Source organism: Atractosteus spatula, chromosome 9 (assembly GCF_055471065.1).
Source record: "Atractosteus spatula isolate fAtrSpa1 chromosome 9, fAtrSpa1.hap1, whole genome shotgun sequence".
Classification (NCBI taxonomy): domain Eukaryota; kingdom Metazoa; phylum Chordata; class Actinopteri; order Semionotiformes; family Lepisosteidae; genus Atractosteus; species Atractosteus spatula.
The window spans coordinates 15,462,625-15,489,965 of NC_142714.1; the positions used below are offsets into that span (position 1 = coordinate 15,462,625).

A 27,341-nucleotide genomic window follows, 5' to 3' on the forward strand; every position below is an offset into this window, starting at 1 on the left:
AAATTTGGGGGTGAAACGCAGCCTACATGCCTCCCCCTATGTGCTGTAAATATATCAACAGATGCTCGGCTTGTTAATAATCAGTCTGTCTCCTTTGGTGGTCAGCATAGCGGTGGGGTATTAAATCTGGATATGAGTGTTCTTGGAGGGGGGGGGGTTGAAGATGGAAAGTGGGCGGTGTTTACTGATGGACAGTTTATATAATGAGCTGCACGGGTAAGAAGCAACTATATAAACTGAGTAAAGCGAGAGACGGTCTCCATTTAGGAATACTAAGACCTCCACCGTACAGTACTGTATAGCTGAAGGAAAGACGGTCTCTGCACAAGAAAAACACCACAGGCATCGACAACAATACAGAAGAAAAATAATAATAATAATAATCACTGGGAGTATATGCAAGGTGGAGTCTACCAAGAAACGAGAGCAAACTGGATATTGACCTTCGTATATCTGAATGCAACTCTGCTGCTGGATGATCTGGAATTTTAAGATTTACGCCTGGGGTACTGGAATCGCTGAAGAGAAGGGGGCTCTAAAAAAAGGCTCAGAAGACGGATCTACCTTTTTTCTTTCATCAGCACCTCTTGGAATAGCAGCTCTGTCTGAATAAAAAGGCGCTTTTCAAAGCAATCGCAGCTGCCTAGCAGAAGCAGAAAAAGGATGGCAGACAGGCTCACCTTCACCATCGTACTTAGTATGACAATTTACTCGCAGGTAAACTGCAACATTCTCGTTGCTTTTTTTCCCCCCCGTGGATATCGGCGCGTATGAAAGCTTTAACGCTTCGAAAAAACATTTTAATTTGCGTATGTATTATCTTCTGTCTAAACGTAATTTTATTTTTCACTTGTTTTACTGTTTTCTCAAGGTCTTGGGATCCGGTGTATTCGAGCTGGATCTTCAAGAGTTCCTGAATGCTAAGAGTTTACTGGCTAATGGAAATTCGTGCAAACCTGACTGCAGGACCTTCTTTCGGGTGTGCCTGAAGAACTATCAGGCTGTTGTATCCCCAGGTGAATGTATCTTCGGCAGTGTAGTTACACCTGTACTGGGATCAAACTCATTTACCGTCGTGGAGGGAAGTGGTTTCAGCAAACCCATTCAACTGAAGTTCGACTTCGGATGGCCGGTAAGATGCAGAACATGAACTTTACAATAAAGGACGATGGAGGGTCAGATGTGCACTTTTCGCAGTTAGAAAATGATACGGACCAAACCCCCGAGTTCAGGGGGACTGCGGTTCACCTTGAAGCTTATTTCAAAATTGCAAACCCTTATTATAGAAATTAAGCAGCTGTGCCGCTTTTACTGAAAGAAAAACAAGTAGAGGATTTTTTAGAACGAGTAGTTGTGGAATTTTGAATTATTCCGCTGAATTTATTTAGAAAACTTGGAAAAACAACCATATTTTATTAGTTTCATATCTAAAATTGAAACGATGACATTAAAAAATAATAATTTAACTGATTCGAAACTAATTTAATTTAGCATGTGGTTGTGTTTTATCTTTGATTTTAGGGGTCGTTTTCCTTAATAATCGAAGCCTGGCATGCTCCTAATGCACATCTACCTGTAGGTGAGTAAATCAAATATTTTCACCACAAGGGGGAGCCCTTTCTCTATGTTTTCTCTGGTGATGGGGGCAATAATGTTTTGACAGCTTATATTCGAAACGCATGCAAAAACAATTACAAAAAAGTTTTCAATTATATTTCCCTCCTTGAAAGTTATCCGGAATTTTCTGTTTTTTTCTCTTTGTTACGTGCTATTCAACACTTCTTTCAGCCTCGTACTTGAACACAATTGCATTTCCTTTGGTTTATTTTTGGCGTGGGAAAGTGAGCTGTTCTTTGGTGAGAATATCTAAACCATGCCAAAACCTTCTGACTGCCTTTTCCTGTATTTTACACCTTTTTCTGTTCCGCCCTTTGGAAAAGGAATAATGGCTTATGAATGTTTTGCTGACATAGAGGAAGAGGAAATTTCAATCGCAGTACACTGTGGACTTGAAAGAAAGGCTTAAGAGCTTTGAAAAGAAGCGAACGTCGACGGGATGAACATGTTAATCATTTGTTGATCTCTAGGATTAAAATACGTTATACTTTTTTCGAAATGTAACAAAATGTTAGTATATCTTAAAATATAAAATAATTTGATATCAAAATATCAAAACTCTCATTCAGAAAATACAGTCCTGACGAAGGTGTTGCACTTGCTCTTGCTGTAGTTAATACCGTTTCTGTTTTTGTTCTTTTTATATTTCCAGATACAAACAACACCGAATTATTGATTAGCTTTTTTGCCATCCAAAGAAAGTTGGAAGTAGGGGATGAGTGGTCTCAGGATGTGCAGACCGGCAAGCAGACAGAGCTAAGGTATTCTTACCGGGTCATCTGCAATGAAAATTACTACGGCGAAAGTTGTTCCAAAAAATGCACGCCCAGAGACGACCGTTTTGGCCACTACACCTGCAACTCTGATGGGCAAATATCCTGTCTCCCTGGCTGGAAGGGAGGATACTGCGAAGAACGTAAGCAACCAGAGAAATAATCTACTGGCCTACAAGATCTTGGGTTTGCTTCAAGCTACAAGTTTTCCTTTTTTCGTTTTTTTTTGTTCAAACAAATCGACAAATAGACTACAGCCCTTCTCTATACTGTACATCGGTTCTTATCGCAGTTTTATGCCTCTGAAAAAGCTTTTACAGTAAGGAGAGAGCCCTAATATGGGGAACCTGGACGTAAACAGTGATGCCAGCTGTTCAGATTAAGAGCGGTGCGATTGACGTGATACTGGTTTGTCCTGTCAGTCTAATCCCACACGCAGAAAAATAAAGGCAAGGTTGTGGGGGTAAATGTACCCACATTGCATTTCAAGAACGACACGTAGATGCATGTACCGTGGACATGCTGCGAAAGGTATAGTTAACTAAAACTGGACACGTCTGTCGCAACATAATTGTAAAAACAAAAGATTTCTGACCACCTTGAAAATTTAGATAGAACTAAACAAAACTGAGTTTGACATTCTTCACTTACAGATCTTGTGGTGGGTTATGAGCAGAATATCACTGAGTCTGAACCGGGCAGTTGTTAAAATTATTGTTATACAATTAATGTGTTATTTCCATGGCCACCTCAATACTGTGTCAGGCGTCATGTCAGCGGTTTTATGGACTCGGTATAAAACCATTTTTGGCAACCATTTAGAATAAATCTCAAATTTCCTCCGAAAAGTCAAACACTGCCAACAGGCTGGTTTTTGGCGAAGTCATATTGCCTTTCATTTGAGTTCTGTTGCGGTTTATCCCATTTGAACCATGCTTACAATGCGGTTTGACGAACAGATTTTGAGGATTACGCGTGGAAAGCAATTAAAGCAATAGTCCAAGTGTTCGTTAGCGAGCAGTTGGGTATAACAGTTCTGTTTCTGCGTCGGATAATATCATTGTTCACCAGGGTCTTCCCTCTGCTGTCGACAACAGCTTTCAGCTCTGCGCTAACTTTTAATTAGCGTGTGTTACTTTTGAAACTGGCGCCAAGACGAGCCCAAATTTGTGCCGCTTCGCTTTCCCAATTTCGTGTTCCTAGGTTGCTTTAATATAAATTAGCAAACGCGTGGTGAAGAAATACAGCCGCCAACCAGCCCCCAACCTCTCTCTCTCTCTCTCCCTCCCTTCGCGTACGCGAGCAGGGCTGCTTAATCCCAGGCCAGCGTTCTATTAGAAGAGCAGCACGCGCCGGGTTAATCGCAGCATTATTATCCGCCACGCGCCACTAAATTGCGGTCTCTATTGTTGGGCAGGAGCACAGCAGCTGCAAATATGGTTCGCACAGCCTACAAACAACAATGGAGCAGCTGTCCGCTATTGAGAGCAAGCATCTGTTGAGGGCTAACCAGCCGTTAAACACTGGTCTTGTAACCATGCAAAATCAATGTCACATACAACACTACACAAACAGCATCAAATTATCAGGCTTCTTTAGCAAAGAAGGCTAGGATAACAAGTTTGATTCAATTGCCCTTAACAAAAACTTGGATTTGCCAGAAAGTTTAGCTGCCCAAAACAGAGTGCATGTTTATTTATGTTTGCTTTTTTTAAATCGACAATAAATTGCATAGAGTTAGCTGATGAGCAAACCTTGTTTTTGTGTGCCTGTCTCAGTAGAAAAAGCAGTTGAGTGAAAACAGATTCCTTGACTGATATACTTTTTTTTCTTTTTCTCTTACAGCGATTTGCCTTGAGGGGTGCAGCGAAACCTTTGGAAACTGCTCCAAACCAGGAGAATGTGTGTAAGTATATGCGGTGAAAGTGTTTGCCTGTCTGGACTAACACAGAGCACAACCCGCTCTAAAAGTAAACATCATCACAATCATTTTTTTTTAAATACTGCGTGTTTGGTATCCCTCGCTCTGTGTAGTTCTGCATTCTTTATATCTAGTCATGCAAATCTATCCTTTCCGATCAACCTCTCCCATCTCTGCGGGAGCTGCTCTGATCAGCTGATTAATTCTAAGATCTAACTGGTATTTGAACAGCGTTCTCCTGTTCTTCCATCTTCCTGGTTACTTTGTAAAATACCTACAGTAGAGGCAAATGTAACTGTAAATGTCAATATAACCCAGCTTCCCTCCCTCAGTCAGCGGCCAATCAAGACCCCCAGGAATAAACACAACATGTCAGAGACTGCAGGTTTCACTAAAAAAATATATAAATACACATAATCTAGGGGGAAAAAATAGGCACCTGTATGCAGGTTGGCAGAACGTGGGCAGGAGGAGGACTGGGCCAGGGGTAGTTTCTCTCGTGTGTGACGTCAGTGTGTTTGGCTCTTGCAGGTGCAGGAATGGCTGGCAGGGCACCTACTGTGATGAGTGTCAGAGACACCCTGGCTGTAAGCACGGTACCTGTGAGTTGCCCTGGCAGTGCAACTGTAAAGAAGGCTGGGGCGGACTGTTCTGTGAACAGGGTAAGAGAACACAGAACAGCAGACACGCAGCTGCCCGTGCTACACTGTTACCTTCCAGACATGCAAACACCTGAAACTCCAACACAAGTACAGAAGTACAGAATTCCCATTTTATTAAGGAGTTGCTGGGGATTGCAAGTTTACTAAGTTTATTGAGGTATACGTACTGTATATGCAATTCGTCTTCAAAAGTTATGGCCATATTGCTTCGGTAACCAATGTCAAGTGGTTTGACTATGAAAGAATAAGACTAGAAAGCATAGAGGTATGGCAGACTTGGTCTGTTCATCATGTATCTCCTGTCAGTGAATAACTGTTTATGAAAATACCCATCCTTCTTTACGTTTTCAGTCTGATGACATGATTGGCCGCCTCGCTTGTGCTGTTTCACTTAAGCGTTGTGTGCAAAATCCAACTTTCCCCCCTTGTGCCTTTTGTCCCTTCTAGATCTAAACTACTGCACACATCATAAACCCTGCCAGAATGGGGCCACGTGCATGAACACGGGGCAGGGAAGTTACACCTGTACCTGCAGGCCTGGCTTCACGGGTGTGAACTGTGAGCTGGAGGTGCGAGAGTGTGACAGCAACCCCTGCAGGAATGGAGGGAGGTGCTTGGTAAGAGACTCTCTTCCTATGGTTTTGGGTGCAGAAAAGCATTTCCTGTTTTTGCCGGGTCCTTGATGTATTACACTGTTTTTTCGGAAGTGAAAGAATTTGTAGGAATGACCCATAATGGCACTTATCTCACGGAATGCTGTGTATACAGCTGATTATTACAGAGTTAGTGTGAAGTGTAGACACTATACATTGCACATTTCCAGCCCCACCACAATAGAAATAGAATGCCCTTTAACCCCAGAGAGGTACAAGAACAGAGATCTGTCCACATGACATCAATTTAGAGAGTGTAACTTTGTATCAGAGTTTCCTAAGATACATATTTTTTAAAAACATTTCAACAAACTGCCTCTCGTGCAGTTATCTTTGATGCAGCATCCCTGGGATATTTCACAATCGGCGGTGCAAGATCCCTGGATCAATTACCTGCTAGGAACTAAATGAACTAAATGAACAAATGGCTCCCTCTCGTTTGTAACCTTCCTGAAGTTCCTGTCCCGATTTTCTCACCAGGATCTGGAGAATGGCTACAAGTGCTCGTGTCCTGGAGGTTTTGAGGGGGCCCACTGCGAGCACAGCTCTTTAACCTGTGCAGACTCCCCATGCTTCCATGGTGGCAAGTGCAAAGAGAAAGACAATGGAAGGAGTTACACATGTGAATGTCCGCAAGGCTTCACTGGACTGAACTGTGAGAAGAAAGTTGACAAATGCACTACCCTTCCTTGTGCTAATGGTACGCTGTGAATTCCTCTTTTTTCCGTAGCTGATGAGTTTCCCCAACACATTTGAGTTATTCCAAACGTGTATCCAAGACATGATTTTACATTAAAACTGTTTTGGTTGTTTTTGCAACAAGCTTCAGATCCACTGAAAATGTATTATCCTTCTTCATTATAATTCTTAAACATTTTTAATGCACGATTTACAGATCCTGCCCATAAAGAAAAACACGTAACCTTAATTTAATGTAGATGGGCAAACTTCACAATGTAAGGATAAATGACAAGTGTTTTTCCCCCCCCCCCCCGAACTTATTTACTTAAATGTTGCAGAATTTATAAATAAAGATTTTAAATAAAAATGGTACAAACGCTTTACATGTCATGTTGCTGTTTTCAATACAGAACAATACTAGTCGCAGTAACAATAGCTGTCTAATTGTTTATAAAATATGCATGAATCGTGTGCCCAAACCAGCTTTTTTCTAATGAATTCAACAAGTAAATCAAAGAGAAATGTTTCAAAAATCTACGATGAGATATCAGGCATGCAAGCAATGGTAGAAAAGAACAATTGCAGAGGTAATTTCTCAGGCATTACTTACACAAATGAAAACATAAGTATAGTTCTATATATAATTAGTATTCTAGAAGAATTAAATGTGTCAGTGATTCACCTTCAAAACACATTTTTGAAATTCTGTGTGTCACATGAGTACATAACTGTATTACAATATTTTAGATATTGTAGCTTACGGCAGACTGACAGTACTCTAGCTGGGGACTGAAGCAAATGAGATCCTCTAAAGAATGCTAGAAACTCCTAAATTAGTATTCTGATAGATTTGTGTCAATTTCCTACATCTTTGCACAGTCTGGTGCAGGTGTTAACATTTTGCCTCCTTGTGGGTGTGTTGTGTACCTAAGGGCTGGTTCTTGCTGGTGTCTACATGCTCCCAACATTTCTGGTGTGTCTATAGGATGACAAAACCATTCAAACCAATACCTTCTTTGCCTGTTTATGAACACATTTTGCAGACGAGCCCCATCCTGAGCTTTTACAACAGAATCAGGGCTGGCTGCTCTTCGACATTCCAGAGAGCAATTGCATTTGTAATTGACTTAATAATGATTTAGCAAGCGGAATTAAATGAAAGACCACTATTGATAGTATAAAGGAAATACAAGCAAAATATGTATTTTCATTGTTGAAACATTAAAGGTCGTCCTAAATGTTCACTTTTGAATTCAATATCAGTACAATCTTCATATACATTAAGTATGATGGAAGTATTTTCTATGTTTTTTCTGAACCTAGAATTCAAGGTGCGGTTTTGATTTGAGTTTGAATTAGGGTGTGATCTTTGAAAACTGCAGGAACCATACCGTGTGTTAAAAACAAGTTTGTTCTGTAGGGGAAATCCAAGCAGACTGAATGCAAACCTCAATTTAGCATGTTTGTTTTGATGGGTAAGAGCAAACAAACACAGCCACGGTCTCACGAAATAGCGAACGTGCACTGAACGAAACACAGTAATGTGCGGAGCAACGCGACTAGACATCTAGCAAATGTCCTCGGGATGCTTAAAGTGAATGTTGTGAATTTGCACCTCTAGGTGGACTGTGCGTCGTTAATGGCAACGTGCGAGTGTGTAGCTGCCGCTCCGGCTTCACAGGCCAGCGCTGTGAAATCAACATCAACGAGTGCGCCGCCAACCCCTGCGGCAACGGAGGCACCTGCATCGACAGGATAAACGACTACAACTGCGTCTGCCCGGCCGGCTACACCGGGAGGAACTGCAACCAGGTGACGGACCACTGCGCCTCCCAGCCTTGCAGCAACGGGGGAAGCTGTCGCCCTGGAGCTTTGGACAAGCCGTTTACCTGCGAGTGCCCGCCTGGCCTGACAGGGCCCCAGTGCGAGTTCTTCCTCCTACCTTTGCCGGACACGGTACAGCCGAAGGAGCCATTTCCCTGGGTGGCCATGTCCATGGGAGTGGGCCTGGTCGCTCTCCTCGTGTTGCTCTGCATGGTGGTCATCGTCCTGAGACACATTCAGCGACAGAGGAGCCAGGACGAGCAAGACTCGGAGGCCATGAACAACCTGTCGGATTTTCAGAAAGATAACTTGATCCCCGCCTCTCAGCTTAAAAATACAAATAAGAAAGTGGAATTGGAGGTGGACTGCACGGTCCAAAAGTCAAACCACAAACATAAGAACTACCATTTGGACTACAACTCGGCCAAGGACTTCAAAGATGATATGTCCCAGGAGGATAAAAGTTACAATTGCGACAAATGTCTAGAGGAAAAAATACCACTTAGAACATACAGGTAAGCCTCAAGAGTTTCTGTCCCGGTGGTGTAAGTACATTATTTTCAGATTTTTGTGGCCTATGCATTTTACGGAGGAGACCTCATGACCTCTGTATTTTTTAATTTGATTTTCTTCTGGTCTCTTGTGACCGAGGAGGAAAAGGATCACATTAATATTGCTGAGAGAGGCTTGGCTGTTACACACACCAGCATGTGTGTTTGACCTGGTCAGCCCCTGAAACACATTAGAAAAGAACTGCTTCTCCTCACCATAGGCCACTTGGGACCAGCAAGAAAGTATGCCAAACCCCACCTCTATTCACAGGTCTTTTAGACTGTTCCTATACAGTCACCTTATAGTTTGCTACTGCTTTGTTGGTTTGATAAATCAGGTGGGGTTCAGGGACATTTTCTTCTAGAACTATTTTACAATGGGGCCTTGTTACTTCTTTGAATGCATTTATTTAATTTCTTTTAGAAGCTTGAATTATTTTGTAAAGAAAAACATCTATAAATATTTTCTCATTTCACATCATCAGTTTTGTTACTGCTCTTTTCTCCTTGGTCAGCAATAATGTGCAGTGTTGTATGCTTCTGATTTCAATTGAAGGTGACATTTTGTATCATTCCTATTTTCCAGTGAAAAGCCTGAGTGTAGAATATCAACGATATGTTCCCCAAGAGATTCAATGTACCAGTCTGTGTTTGTAATAGCAGAAGAAAGGAATGAGTGTGTCATAGCAACAGAGGTAAATCAATTTTTATACTTTTTCTTGCAACTGGCACAAAGTTTTGTACCTCAGCTTATATATGTTTGCTATAACCATTATATATATGTATACTATATATGTGTGTAGTAAGCATAATCATAATATAATAAGCATAATACTTTAAAATATAGCATTCTTACAAGTACTAAACAATATAATGAACTTGGATTTTGCTATCCATTTTAAAGCAAATACATTTGGACATATTATGTTGCATTGTGGCCTTGTATGATTAAGATATGCAGAACAGTATGCGGATTCATTTTTCTAGCACTAGCATTTTTCTGTTAAAGCAGAACCCTTGATTTTAGTTTCTTTAGTTTAGTTTCTCTGAAAGTAGGTTTTATAGGTAGTAGGATATTAATGTATTATTGAGGGAAGGTTTGTTTATTCATGGAATTCATTTATTTCTGTATTTTTACAGGTATAAACTACGGAAGATATGTGAATAAACTATCAAGGAGGAATATCTTCTGGACTGTTTACAAATTAAAAACTGAGACTGGGAATAATTTAAATAAAACTGCTGCTCTTAAAAACTTAGAAACTGGACAGAGCAGATGACTGCTCCAAAATTGCAATATGACTTTTTTTCTGAATAAATTTTGGAATGTACAGTATATGAGTGACTGAGAGAAGGAAATGGTGGATGCTTCACTTATGGTGTGTTCCCTAAGGACTTACAATGAGACTTCATTATGAACACAGACATAAGAAAGAAAAGCAAACTGAGCAGAAGAAAACATTTTGGGAGAAGCTTCCCTCTGAAGATAATCCACCTTGTTGTGATAATCTGCAAGAAAACCTGGGAGGAATGCACCATTTCCATTCTTTCCCAGGGGTTGTGTGCTATGCAAGAAAAGGAAAAGTAGCAGATTTCATCCAAGTGAAAAGAAACACTAAAGAATATTTAAAAAAAAACACTGGAGATGGTTCGTTTGATAAAAACAATGTCTGAGACCTGACATATCATCTGTGTGAAATGACACTGAAGATTGTATGCAGCCCAGATCACTAGGCCTTAAAATGGGTTTGAACATAGAATTTGTACCCCCACTCTTTTTGGATCCTTTGCATTACTGTATGAAAGAAAAAACAAAGTGATTTTGTGTGAGAGATAAGCTGTGCCAGCAGGATTCAAGATAAAATACAATTTACTACTTATTATGCAACACTGCCCGTAATACAAAAAGATGAGGAAGAAAACAAGACAAAAAGTGACTATCATACCAAGGACTGCCTATAATTAGTATTGGAATTACGGAACCAGTAACATTATTTTTTAAGATTAGTATTTCACTAGTTAATTTAAATATTATGAAGCACTGATCTTTCTATGTTTTATAAGATTATTTTGTATATAATGTATATTTATAAGCAAAAAAGGTCTGACAAATGTAAATGTTATTTCTTTGCAGTTTTTAATTTGATGTCAACAAAAAACGAATTTATTTTTGTTTTTTTAAATAATGAAAACATATCTGGTACACTGATGTTTGTTGGTCTCATTAAGTTTTATGTTCGGAATTGTTGGGATTTAACAGGTCATAAAGGTGTCAGAGATCTTAAAAATACTGACAGACATGCATGGCTTCACTTTAAGTTTAGCATTGCTAACTTTGATAAGCATCTGACAACAGGCACATGGTTGTAAAAGAATCAGCACTAGCTCCTTCAGTTTTTCAATCAACAGTATTTGTTCCTGTTGGAAGTTTAAAAGGTTTGAAATAGTAACATTGGTTAAAAATATATATTGATTTTTTTGTATTGAAAATTAAAACAAAGTAAAAATTAAACAGTTATAAACAGAACAGATTTTTATTAAAGTAAATAAAACACTTTAATAACACACCTATGTCTCATATAGACTTCAACATATTTTCAACTTCACAGAACCAAAATAATTTCATGCAAATTAGTTTATTCAGTTCCAGTTCGTAAAAGGATATTTGTTTTGTACTCATTCACTTGTTTTAACTTAACACAGGAGTGATGCAGGCTGCTCAGGACTGGGCACTGTACTAATAAGAGCAATGGGAGAAATACTTCAATCATACTATTTTAATTGTTGAAATTACACAAAAACATACCAAAATACTAGATGATGGAGCCATCATTAGGTGTTCAATGCCTTTGAAGAACTGTGTATTTATACAGATTTACTGTATGAAAAGAATTTAAAAACAGCATGCAGAATATTGAGTTTGCTTCTTAAAAGATGCTCTAACAGCAACAGCCTTTTTGCAGCTTTTAAACTGAGGATAATAATTCACTTCAGTCTCACAATTACTTAAAATGTAGGAATTCTGTCTATAGTACCATTTACAGTTACCTCCAGAAAATGACTGATCTTGAGCACTCATTTCAGTGTCTCACACCCCCTCTCCCTCACATTCATTTAGTTCAAAATTAGCTCGAAATCCTAATCCGTTTCCCCGGATACCAAACCCTTAAGCTGGAATTCTGAAACAAAAACAACCAAAAGCAAATTCTGGAAAAAAGACCCTACTTAACAAAGCGGGGCAGATGCTCCAAGGTCAGGGACTACACTGTGTTGAAAACCAACATATGCCTCTCTTCTTATTGAGCCCAAACTGGTGAACAGAGTCCCTCCCAAAATAACACACAAATACAAACACAAAGGATTCAATCAGGGTTAAAGCCAACTTCACAACGAATCTCTCCCTAAATTCTAACAAAGAAATTGAAAACCTTCAAACAAGCTTTTCATACGACAGGCACAGATGGGCTTTTGAGACAATTTAGGGGCATCTGCTACTGTAAAACTTCTAATCTATTCTTTTTTTATAACCAATTAAATGTTTTATTGTTTTTGTTTTAGAATGGCTTCTTCTTGTACACTTTTAAACAGACTTATAAAATAACAATTGTATCTCTAGGTTTAGGAATGCATATCATTAACTGTACAGGAGATTTCAGCAGATCTCCATACTTCACACTTAAACTGTCAAGAGCTAATATATCTAGACATATTTATTAGGATGACTTTACATTTACCACCCCTGTTCCAGCTGTTAACTTCATTGTGTGTGATCCGAGTTTAGTCCCAATCAGTGCACCCTGCCTTCTTTAAACTAAAGCTTTACCAACACAGTGTTGGGTTATGTAATATAATTGAAATTTTGTGCACGAGCTAGATGTTAACAGGCTGGATCCAGGGGAGGTTATTTTATGGTGTTAATGATCCACATCTTCGTCGAATCAGAAATAAATAAAACATTGATCCCTTTCCTGTGGCACTCAAGTTCTATAGGCTTCAAATTCTTTGGAAAATGTGGGTAAATCACAGACAGCTCTTTTAAGAACATGCCATCTTTTCAAGTGTAAAAAAAAACATACATGTTAAAAAAAAGCTTTGAGGGTCAAGGTAGGTGCAGGTGTATTGTCTGAGAGTCCACACCACCTTCACAAAAAAGTGCAGATACACACACAACAATATATTGGTAGGCTACACAAAAAAGACTGTTCTTGAATCAAGAGGTTTCCTTGGCAACAGGAGACTTGAGTGAGAGGTCAGCTGTTACCAAGGAAGCTTTCAGATTCATGAACAGCCTAAGTACATATGCCCTTATAATATATTTAATAACTCATAGCGAAGGCACTGTTACTGTTACTTGACTGTTACATTTTTTCAGGAAAGGACTGTACCTTTATTAAATAAGAAAAAGCAAGGGAAAGGCATCTGCTTCTGATGTTGCTAGTGTGTAAAACAAAATTGTGACAGCCCAGTTACTGTACTTTGAAACAAACAGCTGATTTCACAAGTGATTTATGCAACATGATAATCTTTCCTAGAATATAAATATATATTCTAAAATATAGAATATAAATTACTTTTCATTTTTGGAAGGGGTTAAAACCTGGAAATCAGTATTTATACTAATATTAATGTCAGCAGATATATTTATAGCTGCTTTTGGTCTGATAATGATATCAGAAAATATCGTCTGAAGGTGGAATTTTAGAGTTTGAGAGAATTAAGAGAACATCTTTTTTCTTACTATACTCCTAAAACCTGCAGAAATTAATGACTAACACATAAAGTCTATACATAAATAAAAGTCACTGTAACCTTATGATATACCTAGAATCTAGTCTCTGGGACTTGAAACTGCAAACTTCATAAAAAAGTAAAATACAAAAAAAAACATTGAGGCAGGTCATGATGTCAACTATTTTAAACTTCAATTAAAATAAATGTTTAAACCAGTCTGTATGAAATAAATACAATCAAGAAAACATGATACTGTACAAGTTAAAATCATTCAGTAAAAGCACCCAACAGTAAAGAGCTAGTAGCATGCAGCTACAGCTGTTTAACTAACACACCTGTCATATTTTCCTCAGCAATTACAATTCACATCCTGTTGTTTTACCCAGCAGCATAGTGGATAGCATTACAGCCCAGGCTCCTGGGTTCAATTGGTGTGGAGTTTGCATGTTCTCATTGTATTTGTGTGGGTTTTCTCTGGGTGCTCCGGTTTCCACACTCAATAGACTGGTATGTTAAGTTATGGTATGTTAGGATAGGCTTTTTACCCAGTAAAACACATGTCAATGCAACTTGGTTTCCAAGATGTGTTTCCGCATGAACTGTTTTCTGTAGAGGGGTTATAGTATGTATGGTCCTCTTGTCTGCCTTTCCACCCTTCCAGGAAAACAGAAAAAAAAAGTGTTTAGACTTTTCTGTTTCCTCTGAAATCGTAGATTGTCATTGGCATAATATATGGGGCAACTCTATCAGGCACAGTTTTTTTGTAATTCTTCTGGAGGGGGCAGTAGAGGAAGGGAACATCATATGAAATACCACTGGGGAAGAGTTGAGTATGGGCTGGATTTCAATCTTTTGCTGTGAAAAAGACAACCAGGATAACCACTTAACTATGGTTAAAATAACAGATATGTTATATAACTGTATATAAGATATAAAGTATGTAGGTCACAACTGTAAGAACAAAAGGAAATTTATTTTGTTCATAAACACATTGTCACTATTGTGCATAATACTCTGCACATCATGATCTCTGATGATTAGATGCACTGATAAAATAAGTCTCCTTGGACTACATTGAGAAAGAAAATTACCGTATGTTTACATTATGTGTACTTTAGAAATGTGCAAGTAAAAAACAGCAGCACAGTTCTAGCACAGCTCAGAAAGGAACTAAACTCAATTGGTGTACAACTTGCTGAGACAACTGACAATACAAAAGTATTGAAGTAAAACTTAAAAAAACTTCAAAACGACTATGCAAACTTGTTTATCAGACACCTCCCCTTTCTCATAATTTGTTTTAGCAACAATAAGAGTGTTGTGAATTACTGTATTCAGGATAAGGACCTACTACAACAGATATCTTACGCAGAGTTAGTAGAGCTTCCTTTAGCATTAGGCCAAAACACTTGTTATCATTCGAATCAGTCATCTGGTAAAACTTTTGAGTTGCAACCTGCTCAACACCGCGCCCCCAGAGTGTGTTTTCCCCATTTCTGCCCATTTTCTGTGTTCTGGGTTTCCATCACACAGCCAAGCATTTTCATTGTGTTATAATCACAGCATCCTGTTTGTTACCAAGTGACATCATTTCCTGCTTCCTGTCTGATTAAAATGCAGAATGCACCGGGCCAACTGTTTTTCTCACGCATCTCTTTCATAAAAGTACACTACCGTAAATGCTGTTCTTTCAGGAAATACTCCCATAAAGAAGTGCAAATAAAATGGGCTAATAAGGTTTTCTGTAAATGTTGTTGCACATCCTTGCAAATTATGCAATGATTGCACCACTTCAAAATTAAAAATGGAAAGTAAACGCTAGCACCTTCTTTCCAGTGGTATACGATGACAGGAGATAACATTGAGAAGCACTATAAAGCACCACATCAATGAAAACTAATTTTCATAATTTTATAATTCGACTGCGAGATGCACATAACGTTTTTCCTAACTTTTTATTTTTAAAATGGGAAAAGTTCATGCAGCTTTTCTTATCCTCGTGTAAGGACAGTTATGTTCCAAAAAGGTTGGTATATAGTACCGTGCACCATAATATTTTGCATAGAAGAGAACATGTTACTGTTAAATTAAACAACAGTGTGGCATTAACACGGAAAACTTGATACCAGGAGGTGGAAATAACCAAACACGACACAATTCTCGTAAAATCAAGAATCAGCCTATACAATTCCAGTTTAGTTATATGTTTCATTAACACTAGGGGGCAATAAAGAACAGTGCATTCAGTGAGTAATTTGAATCAATTTAATTAAATTACAGTTAAGACCGTACTTAAATAGAAAATGTGTGCCATGTATTCTACGTGTGTAAAGGTAATTAATAAAATGTTATATAAATGATATCAATAACTAGACAAACTTGAGTTTGAACGGAATTGCTAACCTAAAGCTAACCAATGTTAACCTTAGTTCCTGGAGAACGTTTGTTTTTCAACCCCTTCAGCAAGTTCATCTCCACTGCACTGAGCGACTTCCCCCAACTCGACCTAGAAAGCACCTTTCCAGGACTCCTGCCTTTGCATTGTTAACTGGCACTGTTAAAAATACATCAGTTGTTCTAGATCACAACTGTCCCAGCTGTAAATATTTTACAAATGGAATTCCCGCTGCTTGAACGTTTCACACGGGCAACCTGTACCATTACAACTGCTCTTTTCTGCAGGACTCTGAGAACCGTGCTGTATTTGAAAGGAAAAAACACTGTGTCACATAACCAGTACAATGGCAGCCTTACTGTTCTGCATAGCTACACCCATCCACACAGGGATGGAAATAGAGTCACTGTACTTAGAAGGGTCTTCTAAATAAAAAAATTAAAAAACAAAGCTGGAGAAAGACGTCTTTACTGCTGCTATTGTAGGTGAGAAAGCCAAACAGCACATGAAAGGGAAATGCAAAAAAAAACAGTAAGCAAAATAGTGACAAAAGAAAGGAAGACGTGTATTAATAAGTTCACCGTGCCCTTTTCAATAAAGTTACACTGGCAATGAGCAACACCTACAATACATTCAAGATGGAGGCATTCATTAGGTGTCAAACCACAATACTGAGATTGTTTTTCACTGTATCCCAGCATCAGGTTTAGTTGAGATCAGTAGGTCACCGTTGACCTAATTAAAATACCCTTCCCAAATAATTTCAGGAAATGATGCTCTGAACATTGAATAAAGAGCAGTATCTTAAAAACCACCAGGAAATAATTGAAAACATGCTCACTGAAAAATTGCAAAAGTCTTCCAAAGCCCCCTTTTTGCACAGATTAGTAAGTAACTGTAGAAGCCCGTTTCCGTCAGGGAGTAAAGAAAACGCGCTATGGTATCTCGCAATTGCGGCTTTGTATACCATAACGCGTTTTGTTTTACTCCCTGGCGGAAACGGGCTTCCATAAGTAACTGATGGGCATTCCCACAAATAAAAAGCACCGAGCCCCTTTTCTTACAGAAAAGAATCATGTCATGTCCTGAGATCTCATGGAAAAAAAACATGCACAGTTACTTAAAGCAGTAAACTAAGCAGCAACAACGAATTTCTAAGAACACCCCCAAATGGGTAGGAAATAGAATCAATTAAAGTATGAAATTTGAAAAAGGTGACGTAAATACCATCAACTTAGCTCTATTTTTTCTAAACCTGGCATAATAATTACTAATAAATAAAATTACTTATTAATTCATCCATATTTGCAATTTTCTAAATAAAATTAGACATTTACTGTTGTCTGTATTTAACAATACATGTGCTTTTTATTTTGATGTTCTGACTTATTACTCACGTCCTTCAAAAAGCACTAAGCATACTGTAATTCAATACTTTAGTAAAGGTTTTACTTCTTGTTCCACTCGGCATATACTGCAATTATCCACACCCACCAGCAACATATATACTGTTCTATATATTTTGCTGAAAATCAACTTCCTTAATGTTCAAAACTGGTTTTCCCGCCAGTCCTTCCCTGAAAGGTACAGTAAATACCATGACCAAGGCACGGCTTGCATTTTTTTCTTTTGTGCTGCTGACCCTTGTGAATTCTCTAAATAAGAGAAGCAGCATGATGTTTGGCAGTGCAGAACTACCGTGTTTGCACTTGTTCTAGATTTTTCTTTTGTCTAACAAATTTACTGCATTCAATCACTAAGTACCTTGGAAATAGGGGGAAGCTATGAAACTATAGGCTAGCAAGGAAATACCTTGCTATCTGTCTTAGGCTGAGGAAAGAAAGCCTATAGTTAGTAGCTTAGGCTGTAGAGCTTTCTGAACAAATATTAAAACATATATATACCCAATACAAATGGAACATTTTTAATCCATATATAGCATATCTTTAACAGGTACTTTTAACAAGTTGGTAAACCATCTATTATGCGGAAATTGCTATATAAAATGTTGAAATAAAAAATGCAGAGATCTTCATTCAACAGAGAACCTTTGATCACGTGATAGCTATTCACATGCAATTATGTACTCTGAAACACAATCAGATTAATATTGCAATTATCGCTATATTTCGTCTACTAAACAAGCATTGAGCTTGATATGCATTAATTACATTTGAGGTGTTTGTTTTGTGGTGAAGAGATCTGTTTATCATAATGGAAACAGAATTGTTCAGTCACAGAACATAATGAAGAATTGTCAAACAAAATATGTAAATAAAGATGTTGCCAAGATAGTAACGCCTTGTGTTTACAAGAAAGGATTCAAGAAATGATGCAAGTAATTATCAAACAATTTATGTTTGCACCTCAAGGCATGAATGAAAAGAGTAAAAATAAAACATTATGACACTGATTCCTGTTTCATATGTTGTCATCAATGATTCGGTGACAGGACCAATCCAGGTGATCTGGATGTTTGACCATTGGCCAATAGTACCATGTTCCTCAAATGTGTTTTGTGTTTTGACTTGGAGGGGAAGAACTTCGAGAAGAAAAAGCAATTTGACAAATGACACATTACATGTCATGGCATATTTGGCCAATACAATGCTTGTCTCAACGTTTCTTAAATTGCCCTGTTATAGCAATGCTCTCCACATGATTCATTACAGGCATGTTGCAGCATGATTTTCCTGTGGGATGATTTTCCACAATCCATCCTGTAATTTGGTCATTACGTAGATGTACTCTAATAACAGCCCATCCCTCAAGCAAAATTGGTTCTGCTCTCAATTCCAAACCAGTACGGGTATCGTACGGGCTGGTGAGGCTGCTAGTTGGATCCTGAAGATACTCTTGTAATTTCAAACTCCACTTGTAGCTTCTCAAAAGTTTTTTAGAACTCATCATGGTACAGATGAGGTGAGAGTTGTGGATAGTTATAATCTTTGGATTGTCTTGGAGTGATAGAAGGAATCTGTTCAAGGTAGAAATCCCATAGCTATCCATTTAGTGCTCCATCTTTTTTCAGTTGATCAGCTATATTGTTCCCTTATTTGTGTGCCCTGCCATTTTCTTCTCATTGATCTTAGGTTGTGATTATGTGGTAGCCTACTGTATGGCTAAAATCATATTTTGCAACTGGTGTACTATGTGTTTTCTACATATTGTGACACAAAACATAACTGGACTTAACGTAATGTTGGGTAAAACTCTGCATATTTCCTCATTAAACCATGAGCAATGGTTAGGTTGTGGGGGATGCCCCGATAACAGTCCTTCTGAATCTGTGTTGACTACTAATTATGTTGAGTCATGGAACCCTGATGGGTTCTGGGAAAATAGTTTATTCTTAACATGCCTCCAATGTTATGTATAACATCCATCCATCATCCATGTATTTTATATACTGCTTTATCCAGTACAGGACTGAGGGGATGTCAGAGCCTAACTTAGCAAGCAACAGGTACAAGGCAGAATACAGCCTTGATGGGACGTCAGTCCATCACAGGGCACACACAGACACAAATACATACACACTCACATCAGGGACAGCTTTGCTGAAGCCAATTAACCCACCAGTATGTCTTTGGACTGTGGGAGGAAAGCAGAGCACCCGGAAAGAAACCCACATGAACACGGGGAGCACATACAAACTTCACACAAATACACATCAGGAATTGAACCAAGGGCTTCAGCACTGTGAAAACCCAATGCTAACCAATGTGCCACCAAGCCACCCCTATAATATAACATTTCAAAGAAAAATAAGGACATATTCTCCCATACTTGAAACCATCCCAGGTAGCAACTCATTCTCCCTCTCTCCCTCTTCTCTTAACCCATCGTTCTTGCCCAACTGACACCTCTCTCCCTCCTCAACCAAAAAGGACTACAAAAATCCCCATATTGTCATGGTAACTAAGGGGTAGGCTCCTCATGGGAAATAATCTTTGTCCTTCACTGTCTGCCTCCTGCATAATACATAAACATAATATTTTTATACTTTTTTGTCTCTGGTAGCCTAATGCATCACTTTATGGTGTACTGTATTTATTAATCAACAGGATGCAGATATTGTTAATTCCCTTATCATCTCCTCAGGGAGATTTATAGCTAAGCCCTGCACTGTGCATGTCAGTGTTAATCAAAGTGGTTTGATTTAATCAGACTCAAGTGTCTGATCACTAAATCTTGGATATTTTCCTGAAGGTGTGAGTCATGGTCTTCTGTTTTAGAGTAGTTAGTTGCAGAAACCCTACATTGAAGGAAATTTAAGGTGCCACCTTGTCAATTATTTCCCAAAGAAATCATTAGGGAGGTTGTTGAGTGTTAATTAAATAATTTGGGAGGAGAGGCAGAGCATTGAGGAAAGTCAGGGCATGTCCAATTCTGGTAAATGTGAAGAAGAGGGATAGATTATCATGATGGCGTTCTGTAGTATGCTACTTGTCGATCCTGCTCTTGTAGAAAGCTGGTCCAACAAGCTGTAGTGGCTGGTGTTTCTCAGCAGACCACTGAAGGTATGGGTCTCTGGGGCATACCTAGAGAGATCTGACACTGGAATCTGGGTTCATCTCTCTCTGGCGATGCAAATGATGTCATGATGTCCTGTATCCAATCAATGGCTGGGGAGCTGGCTTGCTCTGGGGTGATCTTTCTCACTAAGAAGCAAAGAAAACTCTGACACTTTCCGTGTGCTGGTTTTCAGTTACCTCAATTTCCACTTATATTTCCTTCACTTTTGAGTTCACTGGCTCATGGTGTGCTGTTTAATTTATATTGACTTCTAGTTCTAAGTTCTAAAGTTTCATAGTCTGAAATTTGAGCAAAACAAAGATCAACCATGACCCCTCCACATCACAGCTTGAAATTTAATTACATTCACAGCTCCATTTGGTTTTGTGTTTCTTGATTGTTATCAAATAAAGTAAGCAACTTTAGAATAGTAATGGTTCCGGGTACTACTGTTTTTATAAGAATATTCAATTGTTTAATTTAGGAAATATCCAGAGACTTTGAATGAGGGGGAATTATTATTCTAATGGAAACCTAAAGGATCTCTATGGAGACTTTTAATTGCTTACCCTGGCTGAACCAGCCTGTTTCTTATAGCTGTCTCCCCTGTATTCCCTGGGGTTCCATCAGATCTGATGTGTAAGGGGTTAAGAATATTTGTTGCGATGTCAAAGGGTTCCATCAGAACTAGCTCAACCAGTGGAGGGAGATACCTTGTAGTTCTGGCCTGCGCCCTTGTGACTGAAGGCCCCCAGGATGAAGTGCATTTGTCTCTAGAAAAATGCCTAAATTTAATGATAGCATAATTACATTTGCTTAGCATAAAAAAACAGACAGGTATTAAAAGCAGTTCACTAACATCTACAAGACCTGACTGTAATGTACGGTACATCTTGTACTTAAAACAAGAAGATATGTTACTTATAAGCTTAATAAAAGTCAAATCTGTTCTGTAATCTTTTAAATAGACATTCCTTGAAGACTGTATAAAACAGAAGAAAGGACAATAAAGTACTGATGAGAACATGTCAATGCAATGTGCAGACATTAAGGAGCTTATGGAGGTTAAATATAAGTCAGGTAAGTCACATGCTGCTGGCTAAGGCTTCTATTTTTAGATAATGTAAGCTTGTATTATGCACTGTAGAAGTACAGGTTAAACCAGTGAAAGAGTAAGGATGAACTATGAATTTGCCCAAAGATTTTAACCTTAGCAACCAACATTTAGGTTACATCCATGTTTGTATGGCTGGGCATTCCATTCCAGCTGTTTGAGTGAAGTAAAAAAAACATTCCAGAGCCCTAACCACTAATCCACACTGCTCTTTACTGCAGAAAACAATGCATTTTGAAGCTCCAGCAAACACAGACATTTGTTTGCTACTTATGCCTTGCCCAGGTCCATTAATGCACGAAGCTAAATCTGTTGACATCAGTTATTCAGAATACATAGTATCTATCAAGACATAGTATACAGAATACAGAATCTACAGTATACACCTACAGAATCATTGCAGCCCAAATAACATTTTCTGGACAGTTTTTGCATGCATTCTAGTTTAACACCCTACCAATTTAAGGTCATGCATATTTTTGGATTTATAATGAAATCCAGTCAAAATGTGGAAAGACACAGATCTTGACACTGAGCTGAGCTGATGTAACACCCTCTTACATGTACTGTTGTTGGCCATATGATAATCTCCATCAATTCAGTATTACCCACCTATTCCAGAAATACAAAAGAAAATAAGCGCTTTATCATAAAAAGACAATTACGTGGAGGCACCAACTAGATGACAAATATATAAAACAAATGCAGCAAAATGCACTGCCTTATTTCTTAATTCATTTTTTTATATTAAAAGAATGTGCTTCCGTCGTATTTTCTAAAATAGCAGAGACTGCTACAGAAACAATATGTCAACCCAAATGACAACCTACACAGTCCAGGGCTGTTGAGCTAATTTTAATGTATGCAATTAATCTGACACACAGTTGTGTTGCAGACAGTAGCACTGAACAAAGTATATTTGTACCTAATATAACACTAATGTGGTGAAAAACGTATCTACTGGTTAGGTTATGCTATCAGTATGCAGAAACGTCATTTTCAGTCCAGGCTTTTTCAGATAAAAATAACTGTGGAACTACTGTATTATACAGTTTGCTATGAACATCACAATAATATTCAAAACAAAGGTCAGGTTAATACATTACCGGGGTTATTATTTATGATTAGACTTTTGAAATTAACTTAGCAAAAATGCCAAGTATAAATTCATATTTGTAAAGACATTCTCCCGCAAAAGAACGTAACTGTAGCAGTAGTATGCAGGAAGCAAGACTAGTATTCTATGCATTTAGCTATTAGTAGCATTTTTCATGTTTTATAATTGATATCATTTATAATTGATAAACACTATAAAACCTTCTTTCCGCAATTTAATTGTATTTAACTTGGTGTTCCAAAAATCCTTGAGAAACTTTAATCACTGCAATAACTGCTACCCTATTATCTGATGCAACACCTCCAATCCTTGCCTACTACCGCACAGGACTGAAACACTTGGTATAGTTGCATCAGCCAAATACCTGCATAATATATACTAAAGACAGAAATTGCAACCATTCACAAATCGATCTCCCGTGATGGAGAGTCAAACTGCCCAATAATCGACTTCAGGAGGCGTGACTAGCCGTCGGTCTTCACCAATAAAAACGTCTATTTCAGCAATTTGATGTTACTTTTTTTCCACACTCTCGCATAAATATCTGATTGGACGTGCTAAATTTAAAGACGGGTTTTCCTGTAATCTCATTCGTCCAAAATATCATGTAGGAAGCAAAGGGGGACAACAACAAATACATGTGCCAAGCCCTTGGGTATTAATAAGGCGAGCAGACAGTCGTGACACCGTTATTGGTCTTAACTAGAAATACTACAAGTGTTGTATGTGTTTTACGGACAGGGTGTTGACTTCCATCAATACTCCGAGAAGTCTCCCAGATTGGCAGATTTTAAAACCACAAGTGAACTACCTTCTGATTTATTGTAACATACTTTTTAGAAGGAAACGAGAGACGACACGGCGAAGAAGTAAACAGGAGACGAAACGGTGTTTTTCTGGAGAAAAATCAAAATCGACTACATCGATTTTAGAAGCAAGGATTCTCTGAAGACGGGAAAATGCAACAGAACTAATGCCTCGGCTTCGGTATCCTACAGACCGACAGAGACTGCATTATTGCATCAGAAAAACGCCAACTGCGATACAGTCGGTTTTAAATTCACATCATAAAATTATTACTACACCGACATTTGTCACCCGTGCTTCTGCTACGTGACCGAAGAAAATATAAATATTTAAACTTGTCACCCCACTGTTGTAATACAATCAGAAAACCAAAATGAAACTAAAAGAAACAACAGCGAAATCCAGTGTGTGGATTTTCGGGTACGGTTCTCTAGTTTGGAAGCCTGACTTCAAGTTCAGCAGAAGTAAAGTCGGGTACATCCAGGGTTACAAGAGAAGATTCTGGCACGGAGACAATTTTCATCGAGGCAGTAACGAAATGGTAAGACACTTCACATTATAAATACTTGTCGTCCTGTGCATCACTTCTGGCTGCACATACGGAATGTCGCCTAAATCATGAAACGTTTTAATGGTGCTGTTAGTGTATTTTGTCATATCAAATAATCTGTTACAATTGTCACGGTGACATTTTGCTTGTAGTGTTTTGTCAATTGATAAAAATATGCCTCCCGACTATTAAAGATGCAGATCATTTTTGTACATTTATGTAGCCATTACATCAGCAAATTCCATCATCTCTGGTAAAAAAAAAACTCTTGCGTTGTTGTACCCCTGAATTTGTGTTTAGTGTATTGTACTAATTTGTCTTTTTTGTTCCTCTGCGTAGCCTGGGCGAGTGGTGACACTACTGGAAGATCGTGACGTAAGTGTTCCATTTCCGTCTCTTCCTGTTATCTGTATTTGTGACCCAAATAAGAAAGATACTGAATTTATGGTATCGTGTTTGAGTTTGGATTTCAATGGTTTTAGTCCGCAGCTATTTTTGGTGTATTATAGGTGCTCTAGGTATTATAAGGCCTTAATGCGGTAAAGTTTACACTTAACTACCGTGTCACAAGTTATAGAATTGGAAGAGTAAAAAAAATGTCAACCTAATTTAATTAAAAGTGTTAGTATTGATAATAATACGTACCTTAAAGAGCATGTTTCACACAAATTTTAACTAAAATGATAGTGTTCAACAGATTAACTGTAATGTAATAGGGATCACAGACTTGTTAACATTTGAGTAGGTGAAATGAAAGCCAGTACTGTATGTGCAAGATTGATAAAAACGTGTACTGTATCATCTTAGGTCCTCACATGTTAATGGTATTGCATAGAATAGTTGCACAAGGTTCTTCATAATCTTCAGTGATAGGGGAGGATGACTTCCGAAAGTGTACTTACAGACATGTTTCTGTGCCATTCCAGGCTTGCACATGGGGCATGGCCTACGAAGTCACCGGTGCTCAGATTGAAGAGTCTCTCAAGTATCTGAATGTAAGGGAGAACGTCCTGGGGGGTTACGTGACCAAAGTGGTGGAGTTCTTCCCCCGTGACGACAACGAGCCATCAATTCTGGCCCTGGTTTACATTGCTACCTCTGACAACCCAATCTACCTGGGGCCAGCCAGTCCTGAGGAGATAGCAGCACAGATTGCCATCAGCAGTGGCAAAACTGGACATAACATTGAATACCTCTTACGGCTAGCAGATTTCATGAGGGTCTATTGCCCAGATGTGAAAGATGACCATTTGTTCTCCATTGAAGCCGCCATGTTTTCCCTGATGCCGTACTTGATAACAGCAAAGCAGGCAATCCCTGTTCTGTAAACATGCTCACTGTGACAGAATCCATTAACTAAAATGTCTTTAGCAATCCAAACATAAACAGGCTGTCAGTGTCATATTGGCTGTAAGCTAAGTCTTGTATTTACTGAACATGACAAGCTGCATATCCATCTTGGTTAATATTTGTTGGACCATATCAACCATTGTCTGTATATTGGTGTAACAGTATGGTACGCATGTCCAACAGTAATAAATAATAAGTGTATTTCAAATGTTATTGAAAAGACTGGGGATTGTGCAATAATAGCTGTATTAATATTTTTTTGCTGCTAGGTTGAAGGGGTCAGAGCCTATGAAATAAAACGATTAATTGTAAAGTTACAGTGGAAGGTTGATGATCTTCGTTTTCATATATCCTAGTACTGTTCCTTATAGGGGTACTCTCTGCGGTGCCAAAAGCTGAATGCTTGGATTAAACAGCACTTCAGGTTTTAAAGTAACACTAAAAGATAAAGGGTTTGGGGCACAATTACCAATAATGATTGATGAACTTTGACAAAGAACATTGATTAGATGTCCATAGGTGAAGATATAACCCTTGCTTTTATTTGTGGTGGTATACAAATGTTTTTGTTCCTGGATTATAGCCTTAATGTTTTGTTTTAAATTGGATGGACAATTTTATACGATCTCTTCAAGCAAATGTGCAGGACAGAAACATCTTTTACTTTACTGATATACTTTTCTTGTAAAAGGAAATATTTTATTGTCAGTTTTATTTTTTACATTGTATGTAATAATAAAGAATACTGAATTAAATGTTAAATTGTATAATTGGACTGCTCATACCCTACAACTAAAAGAATATTAAAAGAAATTTTAAAAGTTAGTTAAGTCCACCCCAGAAACAATGCATGACCTGCAACATTTTTTAAGACAGTGCTTAAACCTCAAGAAGCGTCTCTACTTATATAATCCACAATTAAATTTTGTAACAAATGTGTCTCAAAATGCAGCACTGGCCTTCTTAAAACACCACTGCTTGTCATTTAATGTTAAAACCTTTTCTTCTTCAGAATTTCTGAAAATGTGCACCAGAGGTGATTGTTTTAATTAGGTTATCCCCTTTGTTCTTTTGTTTTAAAAATCAGCTTACTAATGCAAATGTTTCATCAGTCTCATCATATATACAACCACACCTTAGGTCGCATAAGGTTAGTTGGAGTGTTGGAAGTGACAGTGTCTTACCTCAAAGAATGGTTACTTTTCCAAGTTTTGAAATTAATTCCTACATATAAAAATGTACAGAAAAATGAGGGACCTCCTCAAGTATAGAACTAACGGGTCTGTCAAACCAGTCAGTTACTGGCCAAATTAACACCTAACTTTGACAGTTTCTAAACAGAAATGAGCAACATAAAATATGTTTATCTAGTTTACAGTTGTAGTTTCAGTGCTATTTAATTAATTTTGCAGCTTATTTTAGTTCGGTAACCTTCCGAAAAAAACAATGCCAACCTAGTATAGGACTACGCATTGCAATATTACTTTATGAACACTTTCTCTCCATAATCAAACAGTAACTAAAAGAAACATACAGTACAATAAAAATAATACCACGTGTGATTCATGTAGAAATGTATGTTACCCCCGTTCTTAACAATACCCCCATATTGTTAAGCTTCTTCCACAAACGTCCTTGAATATTTTCTGAATTGTAAGCATTAATAAAAATCAAATCATTTTTATTAAAATGATCAATTTTGATCATTAATCAAAAATACAAGTTGCTATGACCACCTCTAAATATTACCTTTTTAAGTCGGAGTGTTTTCAGATCTTCAAATGCAAAAACGGGGCCTACAAGCCACGTATCAATTTAAGCTCATCCAACGGTAACGAGTCGTATAAAACATTATATTTGCATTATTTTCTTTGGGTTTATAACAGCTGTATTTTAATTTACCTACATACCTGCTGCTTGTATCCACCTTAACCTGAAAAAAAAACAGTATACTATAAGACAAAATAGGAATGGTACTGCACTTTTCAAAGGAATGTGTTCTTTGTTCATACATTTGCATGTATACATATTGTGAATATAAATTTAAAATATTTTATCGTTTCACAGCACTGCAAGC

The 27,341-nt window shown here is 38.0% G+C and overlaps 2 protein-coding genes across 2 annotated transcripts; both read left to right on the forward strand.

Annotated features, from left to right (window-relative positions):
- Positions 1 to 249: 249 nt before the first annotated feature.
- Positions 250 to 10,890, forward strand: dll4 (delta like canonical Notch ligand 4). The gene is made up of 11 exons (XM_088925048.1): positions 250 to 717; positions 872 to 1,132; positions 1,522 to 1,579; positions 2,270 to 2,533; positions 4,236 to 4,296; positions 4,843 to 4,973; positions 5,421 to 5,590; positions 6,107 to 6,326; positions 7,929 to 8,646; positions 9,269 to 9,377; positions 9,823 to 10,890. The coding sequence occupies exons 1-11, from the start codon at positions 664 to 666 to the stop codon at positions 9,826 to 9,828; spliced, it is 2,052 nt and encodes a 683-aa protein (XP_088781174.1). The 5' UTR covers positions 250 to 663; the 3' UTR covers positions 9,829 to 10,890.
- A 12,301-nt stretch (positions 10,891 to 23,191) lies between these two features.
- chac1 (ChaC glutathione specific gamma-glutamylcyclotransferase 1) lies at positions 23,192 to 26,019 on the forward strand. Its single transcript, XM_088925049.1, has 3 exons — positions 23,192 to 23,905; positions 24,254 to 24,289; positions 24,841 to 26,019. Exons 1-3 carry the CDS (start codon positions 23,738 to 23,740, stop codon positions 25,240 to 25,242), a joined length of 606 nt encoding a protein of 201 aa, XP_088781175.1. The 5' UTR covers positions 23,192 to 23,737; the 3' UTR covers positions 25,243 to 26,019.
- The last annotated feature ends 1,322 nt before the right edge of the window (positions 26,020 to 27,341 follow it).

Bases quoted from the DNA above. Each gene is read 5' to 3' on its own strand.
- dll4 (XM_088925048.1), top strand. From the start codon at position 664: ATGGCAGACAGGCTCACCTTCACCATCGTACTTAGTATGACAATTTAC. The intron at 4,297-4,842 runs GTAAGTATATGC...TGGCTCTTGCAG, and splicing joins TCCAAACCAGGAGAATGTGT to GTGCAGGAATGGCTGGCAGG. The intron at 8,647-9,268 runs GTAAGCCTCAAG...CCTATTTTCCAG, and splicing joins ATACCACTTAGAACATACAG to TGAAAAGCCTGAGTGTAGAA.
- chac1 (XM_088925049.1), top strand. From the start codon at position 23,738: ATGAAACTAAAAGAAACAACAGCGAAATCCAGTGTGTGGATTTTCGGG. The intron at 23,906-24,253 runs GTAAGACACTTC...TCCTCTGCGTAG, and splicing joins ATCGAGGCAGTAACGAAATG to CCTGGGCGAGTGGTGACACT. The intron at 24,290-24,840 runs GTAAGTGTTCCA...GTGCCATTCCAG, and splicing joins CACTACTGGAAGATCGTGAC to GCTTGCACATGGGGCATGGC.